The sequence below is a fragment of the Amphibalanus amphitrite genome, unplaced genomic scaffold, assembly GCF_019059575.1.
Source record: "Amphibalanus amphitrite isolate SeventyFive unplaced genomic scaffold, NRLGWU_Aamphi_draft 000121F_arrow, whole genome shotgun sequence".
Lineage (NCBI taxonomy): Eukaryota > Metazoa > Arthropoda > Thecostraca > Balanomorpha > Balanidae > Amphibalanus > Amphibalanus amphitrite.
Window position 1 is genome coordinate 745,513 of NW_024881616.1, and position 25,399 is coordinate 770,911.

The 25,399-nt window shown below is 57.7% G+C and overlaps 1 protein-coding gene across 4 annotated transcripts; it reads left to right on the plus strand.

Moving 5' to 3' along the window:
* The first annotated feature begins 239 nt into the window (after positions 1-239).
* On the plus strand, positions 240-25,391 carry LOC122381473 (orphan steroid hormone receptor 2-like). 4 transcript variants are annotated; one of them, XM_043365688.1, is made up of 8 exons: positions 240-458; positions 5,212-5,413; positions 16,360-16,468; positions 19,733-20,184; positions 20,855-20,992; positions 22,025-22,509; positions 22,940-23,306; positions 23,742-25,391. In XM_043365688.1, exons 2-8 carry the CDS (start codon positions 5,317-5,319, stop codon positions 23,813-23,815), a joined length of 1,722 nt encoding a protein of 573 aa, XP_043221623.1. In that variant the 5' UTR covers positions 240-458; positions 5,212-5,316; the 3' UTR covers positions 23,816-25,391. The 4 variants fall into 4 exon arrangements, with proteins under 4 accessions (XP_043221623.1, XP_043221624.1, XP_043221625.1 ...); XM_043365689.1 differs by having other exon boundaries at positions 20,858-20,992; XM_043365690.1 differs by lacking the exons at positions 240-458; positions 5,212-5,413 and adding an exon at positions 9,165-9,573 and having other exon boundaries at positions 20,858-20,992.
* The last annotated feature ends 8 nt before the right edge of the window (positions 25,392-25,399 follow it).

The following is a 25,399-nucleotide window of genomic DNA, read 5'->3' on the forward strand; positions in this document are numbered from 1 at the left end:
TTTATTAATCTGAAATAAGAAAAAGTACTTTTATTTATAAAGTAACATATATTTTTCATACTAATAACTCTTTTGAACTAATATTTTATTCATGAATAAGGAAATTTACGATTTTTATGTCCAAAAGTGTCACTTTATTAGAAATTGACGTCATCAACGCAGCAATTGTTTTCAAATATGAAATAATCTTTCATAGAACCTGGGCAAAAGCGAACAAAACACAGAAAGCACTTCTTCCGCCGCGCAGGAGCTTGGGGTCAGGGTGGAGCGTGGAGGATATGTTTGTTGTTTGCGTAGAAAACGAGAATGAAGTTAAAGGGTCCTTTATTTTCTAGTCGCTTGGACCTACGTTTTACATCTTACCTTTAGCTTCTTGGATTTTAAGTGATATTTTGAAGATACGGTGGATAAACATTAAAACCGCAATCACTTCAGGTTTTATTTTTAACACATGCAAGGTAAGGATTTTAAAGCTTTTAACATGATTTTGTTGCCCGTATTATCTACTCCTGATGATGTTATATTTTGTAATTAACTTCGCTCAGACATCTTACCTTAAAAGCCTAAACTTTACTAACATGAAATCATGTCTATTCTTGAGCCCGAATGGAGTAAAAATCTATGGCAGGCAGGGCGGTGTTCAGGTCCGCGCAAAATATTTTGCAGAGTGTGAAGTCACACATGCGATGACTTCAGCCGCCTGGCTTCGCCCCTCTTGGTCGGCCCGCAAAGCCGAGGGCCACGCGACGGGGCGAACCGTGGTGCGGATGGACTGGTGGGTTTCGTTCAATAACTGAGTAAAATGCGTTCAAATGTGGATAATAGCAATGTGCCACTGAAAAGAAAGATAATGACATAAAAAAACACCATACTAACCACTTACAACAACAAGAAATATAGGAGGGTAAACTTTAAGAGCAGTATAAAACTCACAAGCAAGTTACTGAGTTTGTCATAAACTATTATATCGTAAATGTTCGTTCATTCCAAACCGGTTTCGTTTCATACAAGAAACATCATCAGTGGTACACTTCACAAGTGTCAGTGGTAACGGACAAACAGCACAATAATGCATACACACATATATAGAGTTGGTGCACACGCTAAACACATGTGGTCCTACAGGATGCGATCGATAAAAGGTCAATAACATGAAGAGCTACCCAATGTAAGCAAAGTTACCTGACAACAGGCAGGGGATATGCCGATGTTGTGCCATTAAGCCTTGGCTTCAGTTGATGGATGAAAAGTGATTCCAAGATCCTGAGAGAATGTGATGGCTCGCTGCCTAAAATGGTGAAATCGTTGAAGGAGACAGGGGTGTCACATGTGTGACTGTGATCGCGAATGGACGATTGTTTTGGATTGTTAGGATATTACCAGTGCGGTCAGAAATGCCCTTATGTTCACATACCCTGGTGTACAAGCATACATAGGTGGAACCTATGTACGATTCCTCGCACGAGGAACAACGAAACTTGTACACTACACCAGAGCGGATGCACATAGGGACATTGTCTTTAAATTTAAAGAGACTTCCAATGGTAAATCTATTCCTGAGAACTATTTTGGGGCTTAGGTATGGGTAAAACTTCTTAAACATCTCAGTTAGCTCATTTTGCATATTGATCGAACCCTTACCTAGATATGGGAGGACAAAAAAAAGTTGGAGAAGTATTTTGTATAGCTGAATTGCTGAGTGCCATGGCGGAACTAGCCGAGTCAGTGACGATGAGACATCGGTTGTAGCTGCGACGTCGGACGTGTTTTAAAACCTGATAAATGGCGTACAGTTTGGAGGTAAAAACTGATGCATGTCCGGCCGCCTGAACCGTCTGGTGGTCGTCAGACTCACAAAAGCACACCCAACTCCATCGTCACCTTTTGACCTATCGGTGAAGAACAGTCTGTGCTCTGTGTAGCGTGCAAGGCGTTGAAGCGCGTGCTACCTGAACTCCTCCGCTGGTCAGGCAGGATACTGGATTTCGAACATTGAAGGAGCTCCCTCCAGATACCAAGAGAGCATTATCGTGTGCCGGAGCTCTACACTGCTGATCCGCCGCATGGAAAGTCTGTCTAGTGTCTATGTCTACGAAAATAGGACTATCTGAATAAGGAAAAGGCGACGTTTTGAACTGTTTCCAATACCATGACCTCAGGTGATCTTGGTGAGCATAATAGGTAAACTTGACAGTTTTGTGTATTGCAGGCGTTCTACATGTAACTGAGGAACTGTTAGGCCGATCGAGACAAAAAACACCAACCATATGTGATTTCCTCAGTCATCGTGAATAAGATGACCTCAGGTGACCTTGTCGACATTGGGAGGTCAACTTCATGTTTTATCACCTGTTTCGACCATTCCATAACTCAGGAACACTGAATTATCGAAGCTTGGTGCTCCAGCTGATGGTCTATGATCTCAAGCCGATGTTATGCATGTTGAGAGATATTCCTGATGGTGATGTGTCCTGGAATTGAATGGCATAACACAGCATTGCTATTCAAGGGACCTGGGATCTATCAGACCAAGACGCATTCCATAGTTCCAGCAAAATCACGTAGAGTATATAAAATATTGCTAGTTTTGTCTAGGATGGATCCAGGCCGCGAAGTTAATGTGAGATAATTTGTGTCAATTTCTTGTATCGTACTGGTCAAAGTAATGTAACACATCTTGATCAAATAACTTAAAAAGATTTTAAAATATAAGTGTTTCCTTTAATCTGGATGGAGCTGTTCCATTAGAGTTTATTTTCCATCCAGATTTATAAACAAAAATGAATGAGTGTCTCGGATCAAAACTTGCATTTAGTAGGTATTCAGCTGTAACTCCTTGTGGTGAGATGAATGGCTAGTCTCCACAGTCCGCACTCTGCAGTGCACTAGAGGTGCCCTTTTTCGACCCATCAGCCCGCAATGAGTGGGTAGTGAAAACCCGCATGGGTTTAAGCGGGTTGCATCACCAGGATATGCAGTAAGATGTCCTGGAAAAATATGACTAGAAAGTGGAAAAGCTTTTTGGCTGCTATGCGGGTTGTTGTGGGCTGCTACCAATGAAGTTCCCCGTGCGGGCAGTTGTGAGTATCTATTAAGCCCATTGAGTAGACTCTAGAATGGCGCGAATCTGGATCTAAGGACATGTGATGCGTTAGCTTCTATAGTCTCTAAACCTGGAACTTCCGCATCAGATGTTAGAGACCGGTCTTGCACCCTAAACAATACCTAATCTAACTAAAACGGACTTTGGATATGCCATTCTATGTAATCTTATTGTGGCATTTTTCCTTGAAAATGAACAAAATCTATAAGTAAATTTCTTCATGTATGTAGGATGGCGATAGCTGATGGCTGTTTAGTGTTCCTGTCCTGCTGTTTTGTTGCCTTCTGCTGCAGAAAGAAGCACATAATGCATGATGCTGAAACGCATTGAACGAGTTCTCACAGGTCACCTCCAACTTCTCAGACCCCGGACCGAAAAATATATTGTTGAAACACTCTGGCAAAGTATTCTGTGGGTGACTAATGCCGTGAAGTTTAGTGACAGCGAGAGCTCCTTTCCACATTTGTTGTAGAAGTCCTGTCTTGTAGCATTTTCAAAAATGCTACAGAAATGTTTTGCAAAAATGACAGATGTCCAGGAATGTGTTGTGGAAATTCAGTTATTTTGGTAATGCTCTGAATGAAACATTGATTGTGTAAAGCAGTTACGATGAAGGCATGACCAGGGGCGTGAAGTCCTGCAATTATTTATTTGTAGGACCACAACTACCGCACTTCCCGCATATCCACCTACACTGTGCCACCTACCAACCATCACATTCATATTTGAGCGCGACAAGATTCGGCGTACAGTGCACCACTTTGAATGACAAAGCAAATGATTTTAGGAAAATCCGCCAAGCAGCTTTTCGTTTTCGGATGCTCAGCCATTGCATCTTATGTGCCTTCTGCTCTCGCATCATGTGACACTATAACTTTATTCCATGCTAAAGATCAGGCGTCAGGTCTGGAACTGTCCACTGACTGCCGTCCCGAGCCCCAGGTCACCGGCTGTGCCGCGCCGGTCAGTCGGCTGTTTGTGACCGCCGGCCGGGAGAGCGGCCTCCGGTGCCCTCCCCGCCCCTCGGGTCGGGTCCACGCGGCGCGGCGTCTCCCACTCCCAGGACGGGCCGACCCAGGACCCCGGCAAACAGCTCGCTGGCCGGACCGCGCGCCGCGTGTTTCTGGGTCGGAGGACCGCCGGTCTGGGGTGGTGCACTGTTTGCCCGACCGCGAGCCGAGATTAGAGGCTGAGCGGGTCGAAAACAGCCGCTCCCCCGCCGAGAGTTCAGGAGGGGAGGGGAGACCGGGGAAGGTGCGACCGCCGGGGGTTGTCCGATGGTCAGGTGCGCCTCCTGTCGGCCCCGACCCTAATCGGTATGCAGGGGAGGGAGCCGGGTTTACTCGTAGATGCGGTAGACTTCTCCGTGTTTGTAGGGTAGGGTCGAGGGGTCAGTTTAATGGGGGACCGCCGGTTGGGAACAATACCGGGAAGGGGGCCGTGGGAGCGAGCCCCCGTGAGGGGTGCAGTAGACCTGTTGTGCCCCCTTCTCCCCGTCCACACTACCGAATCGTCCGATGACCAGGCTGGACACTGGCGAGTTAAATGGACACATTGTGCTATCGATGAAAGGAGCGGTTCAATGGGGCAGTGAAAGTATAATGCAGCGAGTATCCAGATCGCCTGCTCTATTATAAAATCGGTCGGTTCTCACGCCAATCGAATTTCGATCCGTTTATGGTCACCTGTGGCCATTGTGGACCGGACCGAGCGAACTGGCCTGTAGTTTGACAGGTAGGTAGACAGGACTGGTCAGCGCCGAGCCTGTTTGCCACATTCCTTCATGGTTTATTTGAAACGGCGTGTGTGACCCAACGAACCATGGCGTGGCGTGGTTTTCTCACAATTGACGTATATGGGTCGATACGCTCTTAGTTTCATCGGTGTGCGTTTTGGCCCGTGTGACTTGACGCTAACCCAGGTGCTTCGTTCAGTGGTTGCTGGGCTATCTCAGGTCACATCCAGTGGCGATCCAACATTGCGGTGGGACTAGATTCTCGGCCCAGGGCATCAGCTGCCTACCCCTGAATGCTGGTGCCATTTGTTACATACTGTGACCCTAAGTGACCGTCGGCAGCCACAAGTGACACCCCCGTCTTCCTCCGCAGGTGACCAGCTGTGACCTGCTGTGACCTGCTGTGACCCGCGGTGACCTGTGATGACGCGGTGACCTGCCGACCGCCCGGGGAGGGGAGGAACCCGACTGAGACACAATGAGCGTGGCGGACAGCGATGGCGAGCCGCCGCTCTGGATCAAAACGTCGCCGCCGGACTCGCCGGCCGCCGACACGGAGGAAACGGCGGCTGAAGGTCAGTGACCCGACCCCCGGCCTCCTCAGTGACCTGACCTGTCCCTGACCCGGGGACTGCGTTTGAATGTCAGTGACCTGTCCTCTGACCCGGAGGGGACGGTGACTGAAGGTCAGTGACCTGTCCCGTGACCCAAAAATGGCGATAGAAGGTCACTGACCTGTCACTGACCCATGAGACTGCGGCTGAAGGCCAGTGACCTGCCTCCTGTTAAAGATCTCATTCTCGGTCCGGGAAATTTTGGATACGTTTGACTGGTTAGTGGTTTGGTTATTAGGCTCGGAAGATAAATTGTACAGTTTTCGCCGCCAACTTGTCGATAGGTGGACATAACGTCAAATTGAAACGAAGGAATGTTCTTTTTCTCCAAAAAAGACATTCACTCGATTGGGCTCTCCCGTCCCAATGTTTGTCAATCGACATTATGCCAAATCAGTCCATACCGTTTGAGTGTGTGAGTGTTGTGTGTGGTGTCACTCTAGTGTTTTAGTCAGTTGGCCGATCGCAGGTAAACTGATGCTATGCAATATAGGTACATGAGTGGAAGTTTGCTGTCGATAGTCATTCCCTGGTTACTGCTCCTGGCTTGTCGAGTTGTGAGCTATGTGTTGTGTGGGTGCAGCTTGTAGCTATATCGGCCAATTCCGCGAATAAGCTGTGTGGAGCCTGGTTCTCTGCCAGCGATGGGACGGTACGGTCAGGGAATGTAAAGTCGACCTTGTTAACCGTCGTCCTGAGCTCGAGTGGTCGACGTTAGGCATCGGAAAGTCGATGTCGCCCGCGTTTGAATTTCGGCGCTGGGGTGGAAGGGCGAAGGGCCGTCTGGTTTCTTTCGGGTGCGAGTCTGCCCCGAACCCTGGCGCGCCGACCGCACAAAGACGACACGTCCTGCCCTGTGTCGCCCCGTCGGCTCAATGGGTCTGCTCCGGCCGGGGACGGACGGACCGCCGGCGGACCAGGGACGGTCCCGCCGGTCCGCCGCCGGTCGTCGGCCGCTGCCCCGCCCTCGGGGCACAGCTGTCGGCCTCCACCGGAACCGGAGGCGCCGGCTGACCGCGCCTGGCCGCCGGCCCGGCCACTGGGCCGCCCTACTCACAGGGGGAGCACGGTTCATCGGCCGGCGCCATTATTCGCGCGGGCAGCTGGCCGCCCGCCGCCGCACGCCGCGCCGCGCGCCGCCGGCTTTGTGAGGGCACTGGGGCGGTCGGGGGACGGAGCGGCCCCAACGGCCGACGGCGGCGCTCCACAAAAACAGCCGCGGCGCCGGCGTGTCACCTGCACTGGCGGTCGCCGCACAGCTGGGCTGCCTGCCGCCGGGCCGGCGGAACTGGCCCTGGTCTGGCCGGGCCGCCGCCGGCGCTGGCACCGGACACAGCGGGATTAGAGGTCAACGGAGCTCTAGAGGGATACACGAGGGGTCACGGGATGATTGCAGGTCACCAGATCATGTTGGAGAACGAGGAAGGCGAGAAATGGATGACCGTGATGCGTGGGACCCGGTAGATTTGATTCCTGCTACCGCACAAGCGAACTGATAATGCGACATCCCTGACTGTGGTCCAACCCGCCATGAAGTCCGATGTTTCTGGTTCGTTACCCCAGTCTGAGCCGGCGTCTTCAGAAGTCAGGGTTTGTCTAGGCGGACCAAGTGATTTGACCTTGCGCGCTATCCTGAGCAGGCACCGCGTGGCAAGAGTTCTACAATGCGCCCAAGAAATGAATTCTTCTTCTTCTTCTCTCCTGTAATTCTCTGCTCTTTGAAGTCCTCTGCTGATCCCCCATTCCCGCGTTGGCTCGCTGGTCATCTGCCTTTGCTCGTTTCCCCGTCAGCCTGCCGGTCAGTGTGTGTGCCGGGCGCGGCGGTGCGCTGGCCCGCCGAGGCCGCCGGGCGGTCGGACGGTCGGACGGACGGCGCTGTCCGAGGTCACCCGGGCCGCCGCCGGAGTCCGCGCCGGCTGACCGGTCCGGCCGCGGGGCTGACAGGCCGCGGGGATGGTAACCGGCCGACCTCGGCCAGTCGGTCCTCGGACGTCCTGTCCTCAACCGTGTCCTTTCCTTCCACCGTTTCCCGCCCTCCGGGTGTGTCCACTCCTCTGCCTTACTGTGTCCTGTCTTAACTATTGTGACCTCCAGTGCCGTCTTCGCAGCTCCGAGACATGAATATTGAATAGAGCGCCAGGTCTTCTTATTCCGGTCAGATATCTTCCCATTTCTTTGAAACTCTGACTTCTGAAATCCCGGCGACCTTTCCTGACCTCTGACCTGCCGGTGCCGGCTGCCTGTCCGCCCCCGCAGGTCGAGTGACCTCTGATCCACTCTGATGTGTGGGATGCAAGTGCCGGTTTCTCTCTAATGCACTCCTCTGCAGCTGAGGAACTTGGCCGACTTCTGACCTTTGACCCCGCCTGGGTACGGTTTGATCACATTTGCAGAGCGCCGCGGCGGCTGCTAGTGCTTGTTATATGACCTCTCAGAGCGCCGTTTGACCTATCTGGGATGTGAGACATCTGTGACCTCTGTCGAGGAGAGCTCGGGAGCGGAATGGCGCCGTCTCTCTCTCTCTCTCTCTCTCTCTCTCTCTCTCTCTCTCTCTCTCTCTCTCTCTCTCTCTCTCTCTCTCTCTCTCTCTCTCTCTCTCTTTCCACTCCCACTCCGTCCTTCGGGGTGACTCTGGGCCTCTCTGACCGGGTGAGACCGGTCCCGCCGCCGGCGGCTGTCCTCTGTGACCGGCGGACGGCGGAGCAGTGCCGTGTCGGGTCAGCCCGCTGCCCGCCCGCCCGACCCCGCCGCGCCGACTGACGATGTGGGTCAGGGAGAGGTGGCGCGGTCGACCATGTGTGCCGCCGCCGAGCGGGGTCAGGTCAGACGGGGTCAGGTCAATGCACCGCTACCAGGCCGAGGTCAGATCCGGCTCAGGTCACCGAGTCATGGCTGGTGTTCGGGTGTGGTTGAGTCAGAGGTGGGACGCCTCCTTGTTAGTCATTTCACAGTCTTCCCCTCTTGAAATTGCATGCCATTCTGCATTCTGCATGCCATTCTGCTGCTCCTGGATGTGAGTGCTGCTCCTGCTCCTGAATGCTATCCGTGACAAGCGCATCGGGATTTTGAAATTTATGATCATTTTTTCAACTTCTTTCGCTATTTTTTTTACGTCCGGGGATACAATCAAGTTTACGTTACGCGAGAAAGCTCAGGAACCTGGGCTTCAAGCTCGACATGTTTGGTATTTTTAGAAATTATCACTGAGTCCACCACCAGCTGTCTGTTAGCGGGTACCGAGTCTGCACATTTACGCTGCTAACCCTGCAACGAGCGATCCGCTGGCTGTATCTACCCCGGCCACCGTATCGGTGTTACGTATGACCCCTGGCTGTGATCTGTGGATCTCGCTGTCCTGTTCGGTGACCCCCGTGACCACCGATCCACGCCCGGTGACCCGTCTCCCTCATCGTTGCTTCACCGCCTGCTATCAGCACCCTGTGAAGGACCTGGTTATCGGACGTCTGCCGCTCACGGCGTTATCTCGACTGGAATTCTGGCGCTGCGCGTCTCGGAGTTTGGACAGGGCCCGTCCTCGGCGGAGTTTGGACAGGGCCCGTCCTCGGCTGTCGTCCCTGACGCCCGCGGCTCTGACCGGTCTGACCAGTGACCGCTGGCGCTGACCGTTTCCGCGCGCCGCCCCGTCGCCCGCGGCGCTCGACGAAGGCCACCGCGCCGCCGCCGCCGCCGCCGGGCGGGCCGCGCGCGCCTCAGTCCGCGCCCAGCCGCCGCCGCAGGGAGAGGGTCGGACCGTCCGTCGCTCGGATTACTCCGGAGAGAGTGTGGGAGAGACGGAGGGACGATAGAGCAGAGAACGAGTGGTTGGACAGTGACTGCTGAGTGATCGGTGAATCTGTGAGCGGTGACGGACCTGAACCGGTGGCCGGACTGCCCTGAGGGCCCTCGTCGGTGACGGACCGAGCGCCGGTGGCGGCTGTACCCGGTATCTGTCTGCTGCCCTGCCGGCCCCCCGGGCCGCCGCTCCCGCGCCACGCTGGCCGCCTGTCTGCCCCTGGATATGACCCGGATGGCGACCGAGGTCTCCATCAAAGACGAGCCCCTCGACCTGGACACGCGTCACCGGCGCAGCGCCTCGCCGGACGCCGGCGACTCCGGCGGCGGTGAGCTGGGGACCGACCGCGACCCGCGCGCTTAGCGCCCGGGCACAGGGGTTTCTACCGGCACCGGAAGCGGGCGCTTCCGGTGCCCCGAGTGTACCGCTCTCTTACCGTACTGGCTTGGTGTTCCGATATATCGTTCTCGTGTACTGTCTTTCTCCCGCGCTCTTGTGGTTTATGTTCTGGTGTTCGGTCGTGTCCTTTAGGTCCCCTGGTCTGTGACGATATTCCTCTTGCAGAGAACAATGCCTCTCGACCTTGACCGCCGTAGATTACTCCCCCGCGGTGGGTACCCGTCCAAACGCTCTCCCAAGCCCTGAGGCGAGGTTCCTACGTAATGGCTGACCTCTAACGAGGGTAAAGGGGCCCCACTGGACACCTTTTCCCGCTGCCGCCGGCACTGACGTCCCACCTTCTCGTGACGTCACGGCGGAGGTGTTTGTGACGTCATCGTCCGACGTCACCGGGTCACCGGGCGAACTTTGAGGCGTCGAGGTGCGGCGAAATGTCAGCCTGGCCAAATGTCACATCGAGGTCGGCCGGCGGGGCGTATTCCGGCTAATAGATGGCCGATGAACTTTGTTCTAGGTGTCCCCGGATGAAGGTAATCCACACTACATGATACAACTGTCGGCCGCTTCATGAGGAGGCGGTGTCGGTAGGTATTTGTTTTGCCTCTAAACGATAAGGACCTGTTGCTGGCTGTTTTCATGCGTCGTTGACATTTCAGTGTCGGTTTGGTATTCGGGTCACGCCACCCCTAGGCGCATTATTAACACCGCCGGCCGTGTAGGGCAAAGGTTGAACCTTCCGCTCGTCCAGCTCGTTGAAGCTGCGATTTTCAGAACTTGGGATTTAGTTGTAGTAGCAAATAGGTCTTTTCCCACACAATGTTGTCTAACCTCAGCCCTGGTAGTCGTGAAATGCGATAGCTACGCTGGTTGCCTCAGTGACTTGGCTATGAATTCGCTGCAGCTACGTCACCGGATGTTTGCAATACCGATTCTGCCCCCGAGTGCTCCTGACGACGGTATGCGCGGCACTTTGACCCGGCCGGTGCAGGCTGTGTCTGACTTGCTATCGGTCGGTGACTCGGTAATTCCCTGTGTAGGCGACCGCGTATGATGCTGCACTGGTAATTATAGCTCCCCCGTTCTTAGAGGTGATGGCTGTTGGGCGGCGTTCTCTCTGCTGTCCGCGGCCGACGCTCCGGGTGGTGCTCCGTGTCCGTCACCGCTGGCCGCTGTGACCGGGCGGCCCTGACCTGACCTGGCACACCTGTCGGATGGGGGACGCACCGAGCGACCGCCCACCAGTGCCATCCGCCGCCGCCGCCCCGCCCGCCCCCGCTCGCCTCTGCTCACCTCCCCCGGCCGGCCTCCCTCGCTCGCCGGTCGCCGGTCGCTGTGACTTCTGAGCCGTCCCCGTGTCCTCTGGACCTTCAGGACCCCATCTCTTTCCCAAACCGGGTCGCTCCGGATAGTAGAGCACCCGTCCCGACCCGTCCGCCGGCGGACAAAGAGCCCCGGCGCGGCCCTTTCCCACGACCGAGGCGCCGCGGCTGACCCGTCGGTGCGAGATGGCGCCCTCCCGGACCGCGCTGACCCTCGCGGCTCCCCTCCCTCCCCTCCCCTCCCGTCCCTACCCGCTCCCCCGCCGGCTGGTCGGGGACGGGTCCCACTATCGATCGGAATTTGCGCTCCTCTCTGACCGGTCCGGCCGACCGCGGCCCCAGCCGACAAAAAATCGTCGCAACAATGGGGAGAGTCGAACCAGGGCGCGCCATCGATCCAGAAGGGGTGCCCGCCGGCCGGCCGGCGCGGGAGGGTCGCCCGACCGGCCACGTGGGCGCCCGCACCGGCGCGGCGTGCCGGAATACCGACCGGCCGGCGCGCGCGCTATCTCCCTTAGGCTGGGTAAATAGTGCGTCTCCCGACCCTGCTGCAGGGAGGGGCTGCAGAGGCGGGGAGTGACCTCTGTGACCGTTCTGACCGACGGCGACCGCTCTGTGACGCAGCGGGCGCGTCCCACTGGGTGTGACGCGCTGACCCGTGACGGTCACAGGTGTGGCGTGACGCCGCGCCGGCTCGCCGTGACTGGTCGTGACGCCGCACCGAGCCGCTCCCCTCTGACCCTCCTGTCCCTCCGCGGGCCGTCCGTTGACGCTCCGCGGTGACCTGCCGCCCTCCGGCCGACCCTCCTTCCCGTCCATCTGTCCCTCCGTCCGGTGTGGTCTGTTGACGCGGCCGGCAGCGGCGGTGAGACGCCGCGGACTCCGCCACAAGGTCAGGGGAGACACACCGGCTCCGACGGCTGCCGGCGACCCGGCCGGCCTTGGTCGCCGGCGCTGCGGCGGAGCGGCGGACTGACCCCAGCCTGACCTTGGGCGACCGCGGTCCGGCGCTGACCCGGCTGACCGGAGTGCCCGGCCGCGCTGCATCGATCGCCGCCAGCGCTCTTTGTCCGCGCCGCGCCGGCCGCGCCGCGCCGCCCCCGGCGCTGTATTTATGCGGGCGACTGTGCGTGGGGCACACCGGTCGTGGTCAGGGAGGTGTGGGAGGGGTCGGTCAAAGGGTGGCGGCAGCTGACCGGTCTGTGGATGGGCGCATGGGGATGCGGGTCGGTCGGTCGGTCGGTCGCACGCCACGTGCTCGAGGGTGTGACCGATAACGCGCCGAGCCGGGAGACGCCAACGGCCGGGGTCGGTCGGGGGCTAACCGGAGCGCTATCGGCCGGCCGGGGAAAGGTCTGCCGAGGTGCGGGACTGCCTGGGAGGCCCACGCGGCGCGCTGTCACAGGAAAATGGCGCCGCTGCAGGGAGCGGGCCGGTCCGGTCGTGCGGTCAGGGTCGGACCTGTCAGCGCGGTACGCCGCGGGCTGGCGGCGCGGTGCTGCCCCCTGGCCGCGGGCCCGGCTCCGGCGACCTGCGACGCCGCTAATGACGGCGCCGGGCACGCTCGGCTGCGCTGACCTCCGACTGACCTCCGGTGCCGCGCCGCCGCCGAGGGCTGACCTGGCGGCACCTGGCCTTGAGCTGGGCTCAGGGTCGGCCGGCTGCCGGCGCCCACGGCGGCCGTCCGACCGCAGGTGGTGTGCCGCGGCTCCGGGGAGAGACCCGCGGGCGCCGGCTGCCGTCCTCACTGGCCTCTGTCCTCACCTTCCGCTATTACCACCGGCTGCCGTGCTCAACGACCGCCGTCCTCGCCGGATGCCGTCCTCAGAGACTTGTGTCCTCACCGGCCGCCGTCACCACCGGCTGTAGTCGTCACCGACTGCCTTCCTCACCGACATCGACCCTCACCTACCTCTGTCCTTACGGGCCCCTGATGACGTTCCAACGGCAGCCCCGGCAGCCCCGCCGCCGCTGCGCCCCGCGCCGGTCCCCTCACCAGCCGGGGTGCGCCGCGCCGGCCGCGATCCGTGACCGGTAAGCCGGCGGCCGTCCGGTCGGCGAGGTCGCCACAGCCCTCCATGGCGGCGCCCCGGCCCGACTCGTTCCGTTTCGTTCCGACCGGCCAGCGTCACCGACCCTGGAGCGCCCCGGCCTGTCGGTGCGCCGGCCCCCGGCGGTGACACCACCGTCCGCCACCGACGGGGACGGTGGAAAGGGTGGCAGCTCGGTGGCTAATGTATTGCACGACGCTGGTACTGTGTCTCAGTTTCAGCCTGATGATGTCAAACTGACAGATCAGACTCTTTATTACCGTCACTATCGGGATTGAATCTGAACTGAGCTGGCAATTATGTTCTCCAATACCCAATGACCCTGAAACCCGCTCTCTTCATCCTGTCCGAGGTTTTCAGGCATATTGTGTGGGTTTTCTTGTTTCCATGGACATTTGATACCTCATCTGGCTCTGAACGTCCGTTCCATTCAAAGCTCTGATTGAACTCAGTCTGACCGCACAAACCCCGCTGGCGCTGTCTGAATGGAGCGAGAGAACATCTTCTGCGCTGGTTCATGGTCGGCTCTCTGGTTTCCATTCGAGCTGCGGGGGACTACCGTGGTTCTGGGTCCCCAAGGTTTCTCCTGCTGATGGGTGTCGTGGCCTCTCCATTGCTCCATTATGTCGCTGGCAGGTCTTCATCGTTCATGACCGGTAGCAGAAGCCGGCGCTACAGGCAAAATATATCCATAGTGGTTGGAAGCTCGATTTACCCTATTTACAAATATGGAACAAACAGCAAACATTGTGAGCATACATGGTTAGCGGCCAGCGTAATCAGCATTTCAAACGAAACTTTGCACCGAAACTAGTTCGTCCTAGACATTCGGTCATTGTTTATGCTTTAATCTCCACTACAATACAGCTGCCACTGTAATTTTATGTCGATGACTCGGCGCTTCTGGGCGATAAGTGGGTGATGATGTGGCTATTTGTCATCAGCATGTATTACTAACCGTGGCGTTAATTGGACTACCCAGGGCAGGCGTGTGTTTAATGTTTCAGTGATGCTGCCGCCACGCTTATGTCTCCGGTGGTGGTATCGTGGCTAACCCTGTGCTGAACCCCGCTGCTGGTGCGGCGTTATCGTGTGCCCCGGTACGGCCGCCGCCGCCCCTGCCCCGTCTTTGTTTCGGCGTCGGACGCCGATCTCTCGTGACCGGTCGGTCGGCGGTGCCGACATGCGAGCGGCCGGTTTTGGTCCGACGGACCACTGAGCTGTGTGCACTGAGCGCTGAGGGGTGAGCGGCGTCGCTCAGGTGTGGGACGGTGGCAGGCGGGACGGCCCACGGCGGCAGGGTCCGTGCCGCCCGGACCGAGCGGCGAGCGCTGGGGAGACTGGCCCGGGCGTTCACTGCGGAGCGCGGAATACTGCCAGGCGACCTGGGTCTCACTCTTCACTACATGAGATTGAGATGGCTCGGCAGATCCAGACTGCCTGTTATGCTCTCGTCCTCATCGCCAGTCGCCTTCAGCTGCCACCGTTCAGTGACTCTGTGTGTACCTTGGGGGGCGACTTCGAACACCTCAGGAACCGGGCAGTAGCCGCTCGACTTCCGCCATTCACCGGCCTCCCGACCTCCGTCGGACACCAGCCTCACTGGCCTGACCTCCGGCAGTGCCGACTGTGTGTTTTGCGCTGTGCAGTGATCACTGTGCAGGTCTGTGCACACTGTGCAGCGCCCGTGCCGTGTGACTATCGTGACCCTGGGCGGCCCGACCCCGTAGAGACGGGGCCGGCTCGGTGGCCAGCCGCCGTGTCATGGCCCGGTCCGGTCCGTTCGGTGTGGGACACGGACCGTGTCGGACCGGGGTGACTCATGGCCCACTCTCCGTCACCCCACCCCCTGCCGAGGGGTGGTGTGACCCCGGCCTGAGCCTCAGAGGTGACCTCGGGTCGGCTGAGTAGTGAGTGGTAGCCTCAGACGGACCTCATCAGTGCTCAAAGCTGTTAGCCATTTGACGCAGCTTCTCCTTTCCATGCTCCTCCTTGCATTTACCTGAAAACACCGTTCAGAAGTACAAGCTTCCATTGCCGCTCAACCGAAAGTCTACTTTTACCGTTTTATCCTCTCGAGCTGTAAATTAAAGGTCAACAGGCAGCGCTGTCGTGCCGAGTTGCTGTTGACTGAGACAAGCCGAGTTGAACTTTGCCATTATTGGACAGACACCGTCGCTGCCATCATGAAAAAAGAATGTTTGAAAGGTCAATCAGCACGGCTCTTCCCACCGCCGGGCTGCTTAACGGTTTCCAATTATCGACTAACGGATGTGGCATATGACGTTCACTCGATCTTGGTGCTTACATCTCTGTGGGTACTGAAGATTCCGAACTGTTGTTCTATTTTTGTCTCAGATGTCCGCTTGTGGAGCCCTGCTGGCCTTCACTGCAAGACTTCTCGCGAAACATGTGAAATTCCATATGCAAGTTGATAACAGACTGGTTTTGATGAAAACGAGGCGTCTTCCATAGTATCTGAACGAGGTTCATATCCTCTGGACCTTGGGTTATGAATTCGGACATTATTTTCCGGTGCTTTTGGTCTAGATTGGTCTTCGACTTTGCGAACCGTGCGCTATGGATTCTCTCCGACGCCGTGTCTGCTTTCCCGTTCCGAGACCTAACCTCCGTGTCATGTCGCGGCCCCGACCCTTGGCGACCTCAGCCACCGCTCACCGGTATCTGCCGGTCCGGAGAGGCCCGACCGACCGACCTACCTGCCAACCTGACCTCGGCCGGCGGGCCCGGAAGGTGGCGCGGCCGCCTCTCCTTCCGTGTGTGTGACGCTCACAGACGTGAGAGTGGCCCAGAGGGCTGGAAGCCGCACCGGCCGGCCGCCGGGCTGGGGCGGGGCCGCGGCGCGCGAGGCCAGCCGGCCGGCCGGCCGACCGGCCGCGCGCGCCCTGCCCCCGGGCATGGTCCCGGGACGGGCGACCGCCGGAAACCGCCGCCGCGCCGGAGCCGTGTCCCGGAAGTCGCCAGTCGCGGTCCCCCGGTGCCGGAACTTCAGGTCACGGCGAGCCGACGGCAGGGGCCCGGGGCGGTGGGGAGAGACTAGAAGCGGTGGGGAGAGCCCTGGGGCGGCGGGGAGGAACCCGGGGCGACGGACGTCTAGACGGCGGCTGTGCTGACGGATTGGGGAGTGGAAGTGGGGTCGCGTTTTCCAGCTGCCATTCTCTTCGTTAGCGATTTCATTCTCTCTCGTCCTGTGGGCGTCTTTCGTGGTGTGTGGTCTCTGTGACGCACTGTGTCTAACGCTCTATATGTATTATTGTCTCAGAGCATCCTATTCGTCTGTGGTGTGCCGTCGTGAGTCTGACCTCACCTCTCCGTTCGTTACAGGTGACGGCGCCATGAGCGCGGTGCCTGCCTCCGGCGGCGGGGACAGCTTCACTGGGGGCTCCCTGCTCAGCAGCACCCTACTCATGGGCACCAACTCGTCACCATTCGGGTAAGTACTGTCACCACAGTGGCGAGCGCACTCTCAATGATTCGTCACTAACTTCCCCGCCGCTAACTCACCACACACACTCAGTAAACCGTTGCATACCGAGGTAGGTATTCGCTCAGCGCATCCCTTGGCAGTATCGTAGCGGAAATGTTACGTCGGATGGCTGTGGTGCCTCTGCCTCTCCGGAGAAGGTGTTGGCCCGGCCTGTGTAGGTGGTGGTTCCCCCGTTTATCTGTCCGCTCGTAAGTAAACATTCATTACGAGCCGTGATGGAGAGACCGCCGTAATGGTTAGCTCGGCTGGTGGAGGGCGGGGCGGGGAGGGGAGGATGAGTTATGGGCTGTTGGTCCTCTGGTTACTGAGTACACTATTAGGCGGCGAATGGCAGCACGTGGCTCACAGATAGACGGAATCGGGGCTGCGGAGTGTAAGACACGAACGGTTTGGGTTGTCGGTGGCCTATCTCAACAAGTGTCTCGTTGGGCGTTTGAAGCGGCATTCCGGCGCATTGCAATGCAAATTGCCATCGTACCTGCATGTGCAGGGTGGCAATAAAATGGAAACAGCTGTGGGAATACTTCGTAATCCGGTTTGTAGCCAGTTAGCATTCGAACCATCCACCAGTTTAGGAAGACTAATGGTTTAAATAACCGAAGAAGCTACGTAGGTACTGGAAAGTATGTATTATTCTGTTTGCTAGAATTGTTTTCTTCACTGAACAACAACCCGAGTTATCGCGATAAGAGTAGTTTACCCTTTAGCTGCCTCCGATAAGTCTCTGTTTGGACTGATCTCTGGTATGCGAGTGTCAGCCCCGGCCGGTGTGCTGGCCGGCTGGTTATCGGTCGCCGGGGTCTGCGGTCGGGTCTGCCGGGTCACGGCTGGCCAGCTCGGCGGCTGCAGCTGCTGCCGGCCGGCCCGGTCGGCCGCGGCGCCCCCGGACGGAGGTCAGCCGGCAGCCGAGCGGCACAGGCTGCGGTCAAAGGTCACCCGCGCGCCCGACCGGCTCGACGAAGGTCGGGGGTCGCCCGGGCCGACCGGCTGCACCGCTCTGACCTTGACGACCGGTCGAGCCGCCCGCGTGTCCGTGAGCTCAGCGGACACGGGTTGGCCGCTCGAGCGGACACGAACACGGTCTGTCCGCCGCGGACACGGCCTCTCCGAGGAGCCAGTGAGACGGGCCGGGGAGAGCCTGAAAAACTGACGTCTGTCCCGAGCCTGGCTGAACTGTGGCGCAGCTGCGCACACTGCACAGCTCGGCGGGGACGGCTCGAGTCTTCCACCCGTTTTCATCTCGTTCGTTGTCTGATTAGGCCGGCCGGTCAGTTGTCTTACACCGTTCCACGCGATGACTAGATTGACGGGCGGCCTTGGAATGCTCCGACGGGTGGTGCAGAGAGCAGCAGTGCTTGAAGATGAGATCGGATGGTTTCGGTGTGTGCGAGGCAGCCACTGGGCTAGGCGCTAGGCGCACCCGACAAATCAGATGGGACCATACGGTCTACAGAGGCTGCCTAGCCTGCACACATGGTCTACGGGCAACATCGTGCAGTGGCCAGACCACAGGACCAGCTGGCAGAGCCGCGGCCGGCGTCCTATCTCGCTCCTGGCCCCGCCGATCGGTCTGGCATGCCGAGCTACACCGTTCGTGCATCGGTCGACCCCCACGCCCTGGCCTGGTGGCTCGACATGAGGCCCGGCGTGGGGCACGGGCCGGTGTCAGTAGCAATGGCTGCTAGGAATACTGCGGCTTAAAGCGCTTTTGGTTTTCGTAGAAGCCTGCTTGAGGCAACGGAAGCCATAGTTAGCTGCTTTTGACTATTGTTTTCATACCATAAGCGGCATGTGACGCTTGAACATGGAATGCGCTTCGCTCGTGCATAGTGCATACTCTTTGGCACCGTTTCACAAGGCAAAGTCCGTAGATGTCTGAGGACTCTGGCGGACATTAACATTCATCAGTGGACCATGTGCCCTCTGTAAAGGACTTGGGTGACTTTGTGGATGACCCAAGAACTTCAGGGAGACTTGGGAACCCGAGCCGGTAATGAAATTAAGAGCATTGTTGGCTACCTGGGGACCCTGTTGGTGGTATTGAAGCTTTGTAGATGGTCTGGTGAGTGTATGTCGTACTCGACACTCGTCTGTCCATCGTGGTCAGTCTGCGGGCGATGTCTGTCCGTGGGGTTTCGCCTGGGTACCGCTCCAGCCGGCCGTCATATAGTTGGCCTTGACTGCCGACTGGTGCAGTGGGCGGAGGTCTACGGCCCCGACACGACGGAGGAACAACGGTACTCATTGGCTGGTACCCGACGGTACACGGCTGTGGAGAATGGTATACGGACTAGCTCAACAACGGTACACGGAGCACGCACAGCTGTATCAACATTGGAAAGCTAGGTGTCTGCTGTACCGTCTCGCCTTCTTTCTCGCGATGGACGGCCTGGACCGCACCCAATGAACGGCACCTGACTTCTGTACCGGCCAGGCGATACTGACTCGGAGGCTGTGTAGACTGCCTGTCTGTGCGATTCCTCGATGGTCGCTCGGCTACCCCTACCTCCTCGTCCCACTGTCTCCCGTGCCGACGTCTCTGAATGTTCAGGAATGTGTCACCACCGCGGCCTGTCCGCACGGCGCCGTGAGCCGCCTTTGTCTATCCGTCGGCCGCCCACCGGGCCGGTATATCAAGGTCGCTGGGTCAGCCGGGTGGTCACGCCGCCCGGCCCGCCGCCCGAGTCGCCGCTGAAACTGAAAGCGGCCCAAACCAGTCGGCTGCGCCCGACGGACCGGCGGGCGGGCCAGGAGGGAGGGATGGGAGCGGGTGGGTGGGTGGGTGGAGGGGGTGTGGGTGGTTGCAGGGTTCCTGTAGATGGGTAGATAGATTAACCGGTAGGTGGGCCAGTGGTTGGGGAAGGTGGGCCACTTGGCACGCATCCCCTGACAGACCCATGCACGGGAGATTGTAGATATCTGCGGTGTAGCGCTGTGCTGCCGCTGCACCATGGACACAGAGCCAGGAGTGCATCTTGGCTTATTGTATTAAGCGCAGTTGTCACCCACTCTGCGCCTACGTCTCGATTTTTCTAGTGGCGTATATGTTCAGTGTTGCTTATATCATATTCTTGCGTACGCGTACTCGTTACGTACGCGTACGCGTACTCGTTATGTACGCGTACGCGGACAATATGCACGTTTTATGTAACGTTGACCGCCTTCAGGACGGCCTGCAGTACATTGACCTGCCTCCCCTCCCTCTTACAGCGGCAGCCTGCCGTTCAGCGGCGACTGGGCCAGCCGGCTGAAGGAGCTCGACGCCGGCGGCAACATCGGCGACCTGCTCACTGACCGGCTCTGCCGAGACCTCTCGCCCAGCGCCATCGACGCGTGCGTGGTGTGCGGCGACCGCGCCTCGGGCCGGCACTACGGAGTGGTGAGCTGCGAGGGCTGCAAAGGCTTCTTCAAGCGCTCCATCCGCAAACAGCTGGGCTACCAGTGCCGCGGCACAAAGGACTGCGAGGTGACCAAGTACCACCGCAACCGCTGCCAGTACTGCCGACTGCAGAAGTGCCTCAGTATGGGGATGCGCAGCGACTGTAAGGAGTCGAGGAACAGCTCGGGCTACAGCCGCGCCGCGGACCCGGCGCCGGCAGCCGCGGCTGGCGATCAGCAGGCCGCCTCTCCGGCGCTCATCGGCACGCCCAGAGACACGACAGGTCAGTGGCGACATCTGTGAGGGATGGAGGGTGACCGACCTGCCACCTACCGGCCGGTGGGGGGAGAGGGAGGGGTGCTAATCGGATTGTGGTTGCACACCAGTGTAATCCTCATTGCGGCCGAAGTGAAAGGCGTTGTCACTTTCAGTGTCGGATTAGGGAATTAAGTTGCATAGGCTGTCTATATTTAGTGGAAGGTTCATGCTAAGACCGGCTTTTGTTGGTTTCACTGCTGCCCGAGGCGCGCCGGGGGAAATATGAGTGTGATAGGCCATAGAGTCATCCGATATACAGCTTTTGTTAGCTGCTAAAAGTCATTCATTATTCAGCAGCTCTTAAAATCTTGTTCATGGGAACAGCGTTATACAATTTTTCAAAGAAGCTAAAATGTCCCTCTCTATGATGGCTAGATGCTATTTATCTGCTGGTAAAGTTCTTAAGTCGAAAGTTTTTTCTCTGAAAGCACCCGTTAGAAATTGATGAATATTGTTTTATTGCTGAAGTGTTGAATACGACAGCCTCGCAACATCATGCACCTACTGGGTAAATATAATGTAGAGACAATATGGGGCTAAGATCCTTACCGACATCAGAATGGAAGACAGCTCTGAGCTCACCCCCCTCATCCGTTAGCCCTGGTGCGTCTGACGCCGGTCCATTTGTCCTCCAGCAGGGAGCGCGCGTCGCACCTCACCCGACATGTCCAACCCGCGCTTCACCCTCCAGGACCGCATCAACTCCATCATGGAGTCGAGCGTAGTGCAGCGGGGTTACGGCAAAACCACCACTGGCTTCTTCACCGAGTCCGGTGAGTCGCGGAGTCGGAGTCGGGGAGATAGGAGGAGTCACAGGGGCGGGGGGATACCAGGAGTCATAGGAAGTCACAGAGACATAGGGAGGGATAAGTCGATGGGAGGAAGCTCAAGTCGCGTGTTTGACGAGACTTTAGCGACCATCACGCTGCGTAGTTGATAGAGACAACGAATCAACGAGGAAATTATAAGTTATTTATGTACGTTTCGTAGACCGTTTGTACGTTGTTCCATCTTGCTCAGCAACATAACATGTCGTTATTTATATTTCAACCTCGCACGTGCGTTCAGCTCGTCGCTGTTTTTTTGCCATGCGCTTATCGATCACGTGACCCGGCTCGGTGGCCGCCGCCCCGCCGGCCGGCTCTGACCTTTTGACCTTGACCGCGCCCGAGGCGGGGACGAAACGTGGGCTGTTTCATAAATGAAGCAACGCATCAGTCAGTCACTGTCTTCTAAATTCGAATGCCTATGCTGTATTTTTGGATTCTCGTGATATAACTAAACATTTGTCTGCTGAATTTATTTCATTGCCGAGTAAATAGTCTTCGAGTCGAGCACTCCTACGTATTGGGTGCGTAGTTTGTTTATGAAGGGAACCACCGCACCTTTGTCAGGATGGGCTAAGGACTGATATGAACAGAAGTTCTACAGTCGCTGGGCGGGGCTGATCATGGGTTTGTTGGCCATAATTGTTCGTCATACTAGCTCAGACAACCCACCAACCAGAATTTAATCTTTCCCAGATAATTTTCACGTCCTGCCTAGCTGTCGTGGGAACTTGATGCGGCGTAATTCTAGTCACTTCGGAGGATGCTACTTGTTTATTTGATTTATTGTTCTTTCTCATGTCGTTTTTTTCTCCGTTCCCTATTGATATGTCTTTTCACTGTGTCCCAGTCTCCTCTCTTTCACTTCCACATTTACCTTTCCTTGTTTTACACATTGCTGTCCTTTGCCTCGCCGTATCTGTCGGCCTCTTCCAGTAGCCCGCACCCCTATCTAACGCCGGTCGTCTCTCCTCCCAGGTAACGGCTCCGTCTCTCCGTCGGGCGACGGCGACCCGCTGGCGCTGGGCGGTGAGCCGGCCGCTCAGGACGCCGTCACGCGCGCCGTGGACCGGCTGACGGCCAGCATGGCCGCCGACGAGCTGCCGGCCAAGCCGGAGCCGGAGGAGCCGCTGCCGGACGGCCCGCTGCTGCCCGAGGCCAGCCTGACGTTCAACGTGGCGCCGCCGCCAGCCCAGGCGCGCCTCGACTCGGCCTATATCACGGAGATCGGCTCCCGGGTGCTGATCTCCGTGCTGGGCTGGGCGCGCGGCGTGCCGGCGTTCGCCGCTCTGGCCGGGGATGTCCAGGAGAGCCTGGCGCGCGCCCGCTGGACCGAGCTGTTTGTGCTCGGTCTGTTCGAGTGCCGCGAGACGTTGGGCCTGGCGCGGCTGCTGTCTGCGGTGGCGTCCCACCTGTCCAGCACGGTACACGAGAGGCGCACTCAGGTCGGCAGACTGAGAATGGTGAGTGGCGGGGAAAGCTAATAGATGGGCTGGCTGGAACTTGGTAACTTCTTAGAACATGTCTTGCCATATATTATTGAATGGGAGGTTTTGACATTTGAAGCGTACCTACTACCTGCACTATCTTTTTTCCAGTCTTTTTATTTACCTACGCTTTGTTCTTGTGTGTAAAACACAATAAAACAATACAGTAGGTTGTAAAGCTGTCATTCATACTTATGCTATTGTTCGCGGCCATTATTGGCGCTAATTGTCATAGCTATTGTAACGCGCAGGTGCTTCGCTCCGTCGGGGTTTGACATTATTGGTGAAATGGCGACTGGCGAGTGCCCCGGTAGTGCGCCTGTGCATACCTTGAACCTGACATCGTATGCTCCCTTATGTAATCTCGTCTGTGTGCTCATCTAACTCTCCCGTGTCCGTCCGGCAGGTTACGCAGCACCTGTACATGATCCAGGAGTTTGTCTCCGCCCTGCGGCGGCTCTCTCCCTCCGCCGCCGAGCTGGCGCACCTGCGCGCCATCGTGCTATTCCAGCCGGACGGCCAGGAGCCGGCGGCGCGCCCCCACCTGCGCCGGCTCACCGCCGCCGCCACGGCCGGGCTGCGCGAGCAGTGCGGCACGCCGGCGCGTCTGCACCAGCTGCTGCTGCGGCTGCCGGCGCTGCGCGGCATGAGCCCGCTGGCCGTCGACCACCTGTTCTTCCCGGAGATCCCGCTGACGGGGCCCGTGTCGGCCAACCAGGCGCGCATTGAGGAGCTGCTGCCGCACATCATCCGCGGAGACGCCGACGATATCGGTGAGCGGCGGAGCGGGCGCTGAGCGAGGCTGAGGAGGTCGAACGGCGCAGGGGTGGTGTATGAGCTCTTGGCTGATAATGGTTGTTGTGAGGGCAATTATGTCGCAAGATGAGTTTCGCGTTAAGAAACTGGGATTGTTTTTAGTTTGTTATTGCTTCGAAGGATGCGTCGTTTGACCGTTTGAATAAAGCATCTTTAAGGTCTTCTTCAAGTGTATGGTATCTTCAACTGTGTATTATTCGATGTGATACTTTTCAATTATCACTGGCTACTAAGAGATCACTACTTACAATGGCATCAACAGAAGCGGCGTATTGGTAGAATCGAGCTCGAAATTGTTATAACAGACGCGTGCTGTGGAATCGTGAGTGAGCGTTATGTGACCGTCCCCGTATGTTCGCCCACTGACCGGCATCCCCTGTCCCCCATTTCAGTGGCCTCCGAGCAGCCGACCCCGATGGAAGGATCACCAGAGGCCGGCTCCGACCCGGGCGCCTCCTCTGAGTGACGTCACCGCCCGGGTCTGAATGACGCCACCGCCCGGGTCTGAGTGACGTCACCGCCCGGGTCTGACGCCGCGCAACTAACCGGCGAGTGACGTCATGTCCAGCTGAGTGACGTCATCATCCGTGTCTGAATCGCCAGCGACCGGTGAGCCCCATCGGGATCGCTGGTGCTCTCTGCCTCTGTCGGGACTGCAACATACGTTCCTTGCGATTGAAGGATAGAAACGGCCCGGAACTGCCACAGAAAATCCCACGACGATACGGGAACGTGACGTGAATGTCGTGGTTCTCTGTCTCGGAGGGGCTCCGGCGCTGACCGGTCGTCAGTGACCGGTGGTCGGAGTGACCGATTGGCCGGTACGCAGTGTGTGGTGAAGTGCGGTGGTCCGATCTGGGACGGCATGAAGTGACCGTGCCACACATTGTGTGCGAGTTGGGACAGTGGGCAGGACAGAGCGGTTCGGAGGACCCCTGAACGGACGAACTCGGCATGGCGTGGGCTCACCACGCTGTGACCGTTTTAATTGAGCAGCTGAGCCTGCTCATAAGGCTGTTTTTCAGTCGATCTCTGAGTGTTTGTCATTTTTAACGTACCACACATGAATTGAGAGCGTGGATGACCTGAAGTGGTCGTCGAGTTTAGTTTTAAAATCAAACGAAGGCGTAACGTTTCACTGATAACGTTGTGAGAATGCTGAGCCAGCAGTGTCTCTGTGCTGGTTGGTTTTAAGCGACGGAATCGGACCTTTGTGACTGTCGTGACAGCAGATTCTGTCACATTCGGAGGACCGGTTACCGTTGTGTTCCGGTACCGTCGTAACAGTGGAGTTTCGATGGACGCCGGAGCGGCTCAGTGCAGCTCTGAGGGTCGGAGCCGGCCACCACAGACTGCCCGCAGAAGGTGGCTATGGCTGCAGACGGCGAGAGGCGGCCGCCGGCTGCGGCTTTGAGCACGAGCCGTGGAGCTGTGAGGAGTTCCTGATGTGAGCGCCGGCTGTGGATCGGGTGCGGCTCCGGGACGCTGTGCTGACACAGCCGCCCTGTGTCTGCGTTGAAAAGACATGCTGTGTTTGTGTCGTGGTGTACAAAGGCCGAGAGTGTCGGCGGCGCTCCATACCGCTCAGTGGCGACACCTGCCGCCGCGCCGCCAGCGACATCTGTGTACAGCGCGGCCAGCTAGCGCCGTCCCGAGTTTTTTCACGTTGCTCAGTGCGAAGGGACCGACGGTGTTTGAACGCGTGCTAATGTTTTAGTGGGAGGAGCGCGCGGGCTGCATGACCAGGCCCGCTCGACTCCGGGCATTTCCTGAACCCACCCTGACGGCCCGTGACAAACGGCTAGGTTTTATCGGCGCCTGCGTGCCTGCGTACGAATGTGAGCGCTGGATGGCTACGTCTCCTGACTGGGAGACTCGGCAAAACATGGAAAATTTTAGTTTTGTATTACAATCGACCTGCATGACTGAAATTTCCGAGTGTAAGTGGTTTTATAGTGCGCGAGTGGGTTTTATATTTCTAGTCGGGCCGTTGGCGAGTGGCAACTTTGTACGTACCCACTGTAAATGCATTCTGACCAAGACACCGGCG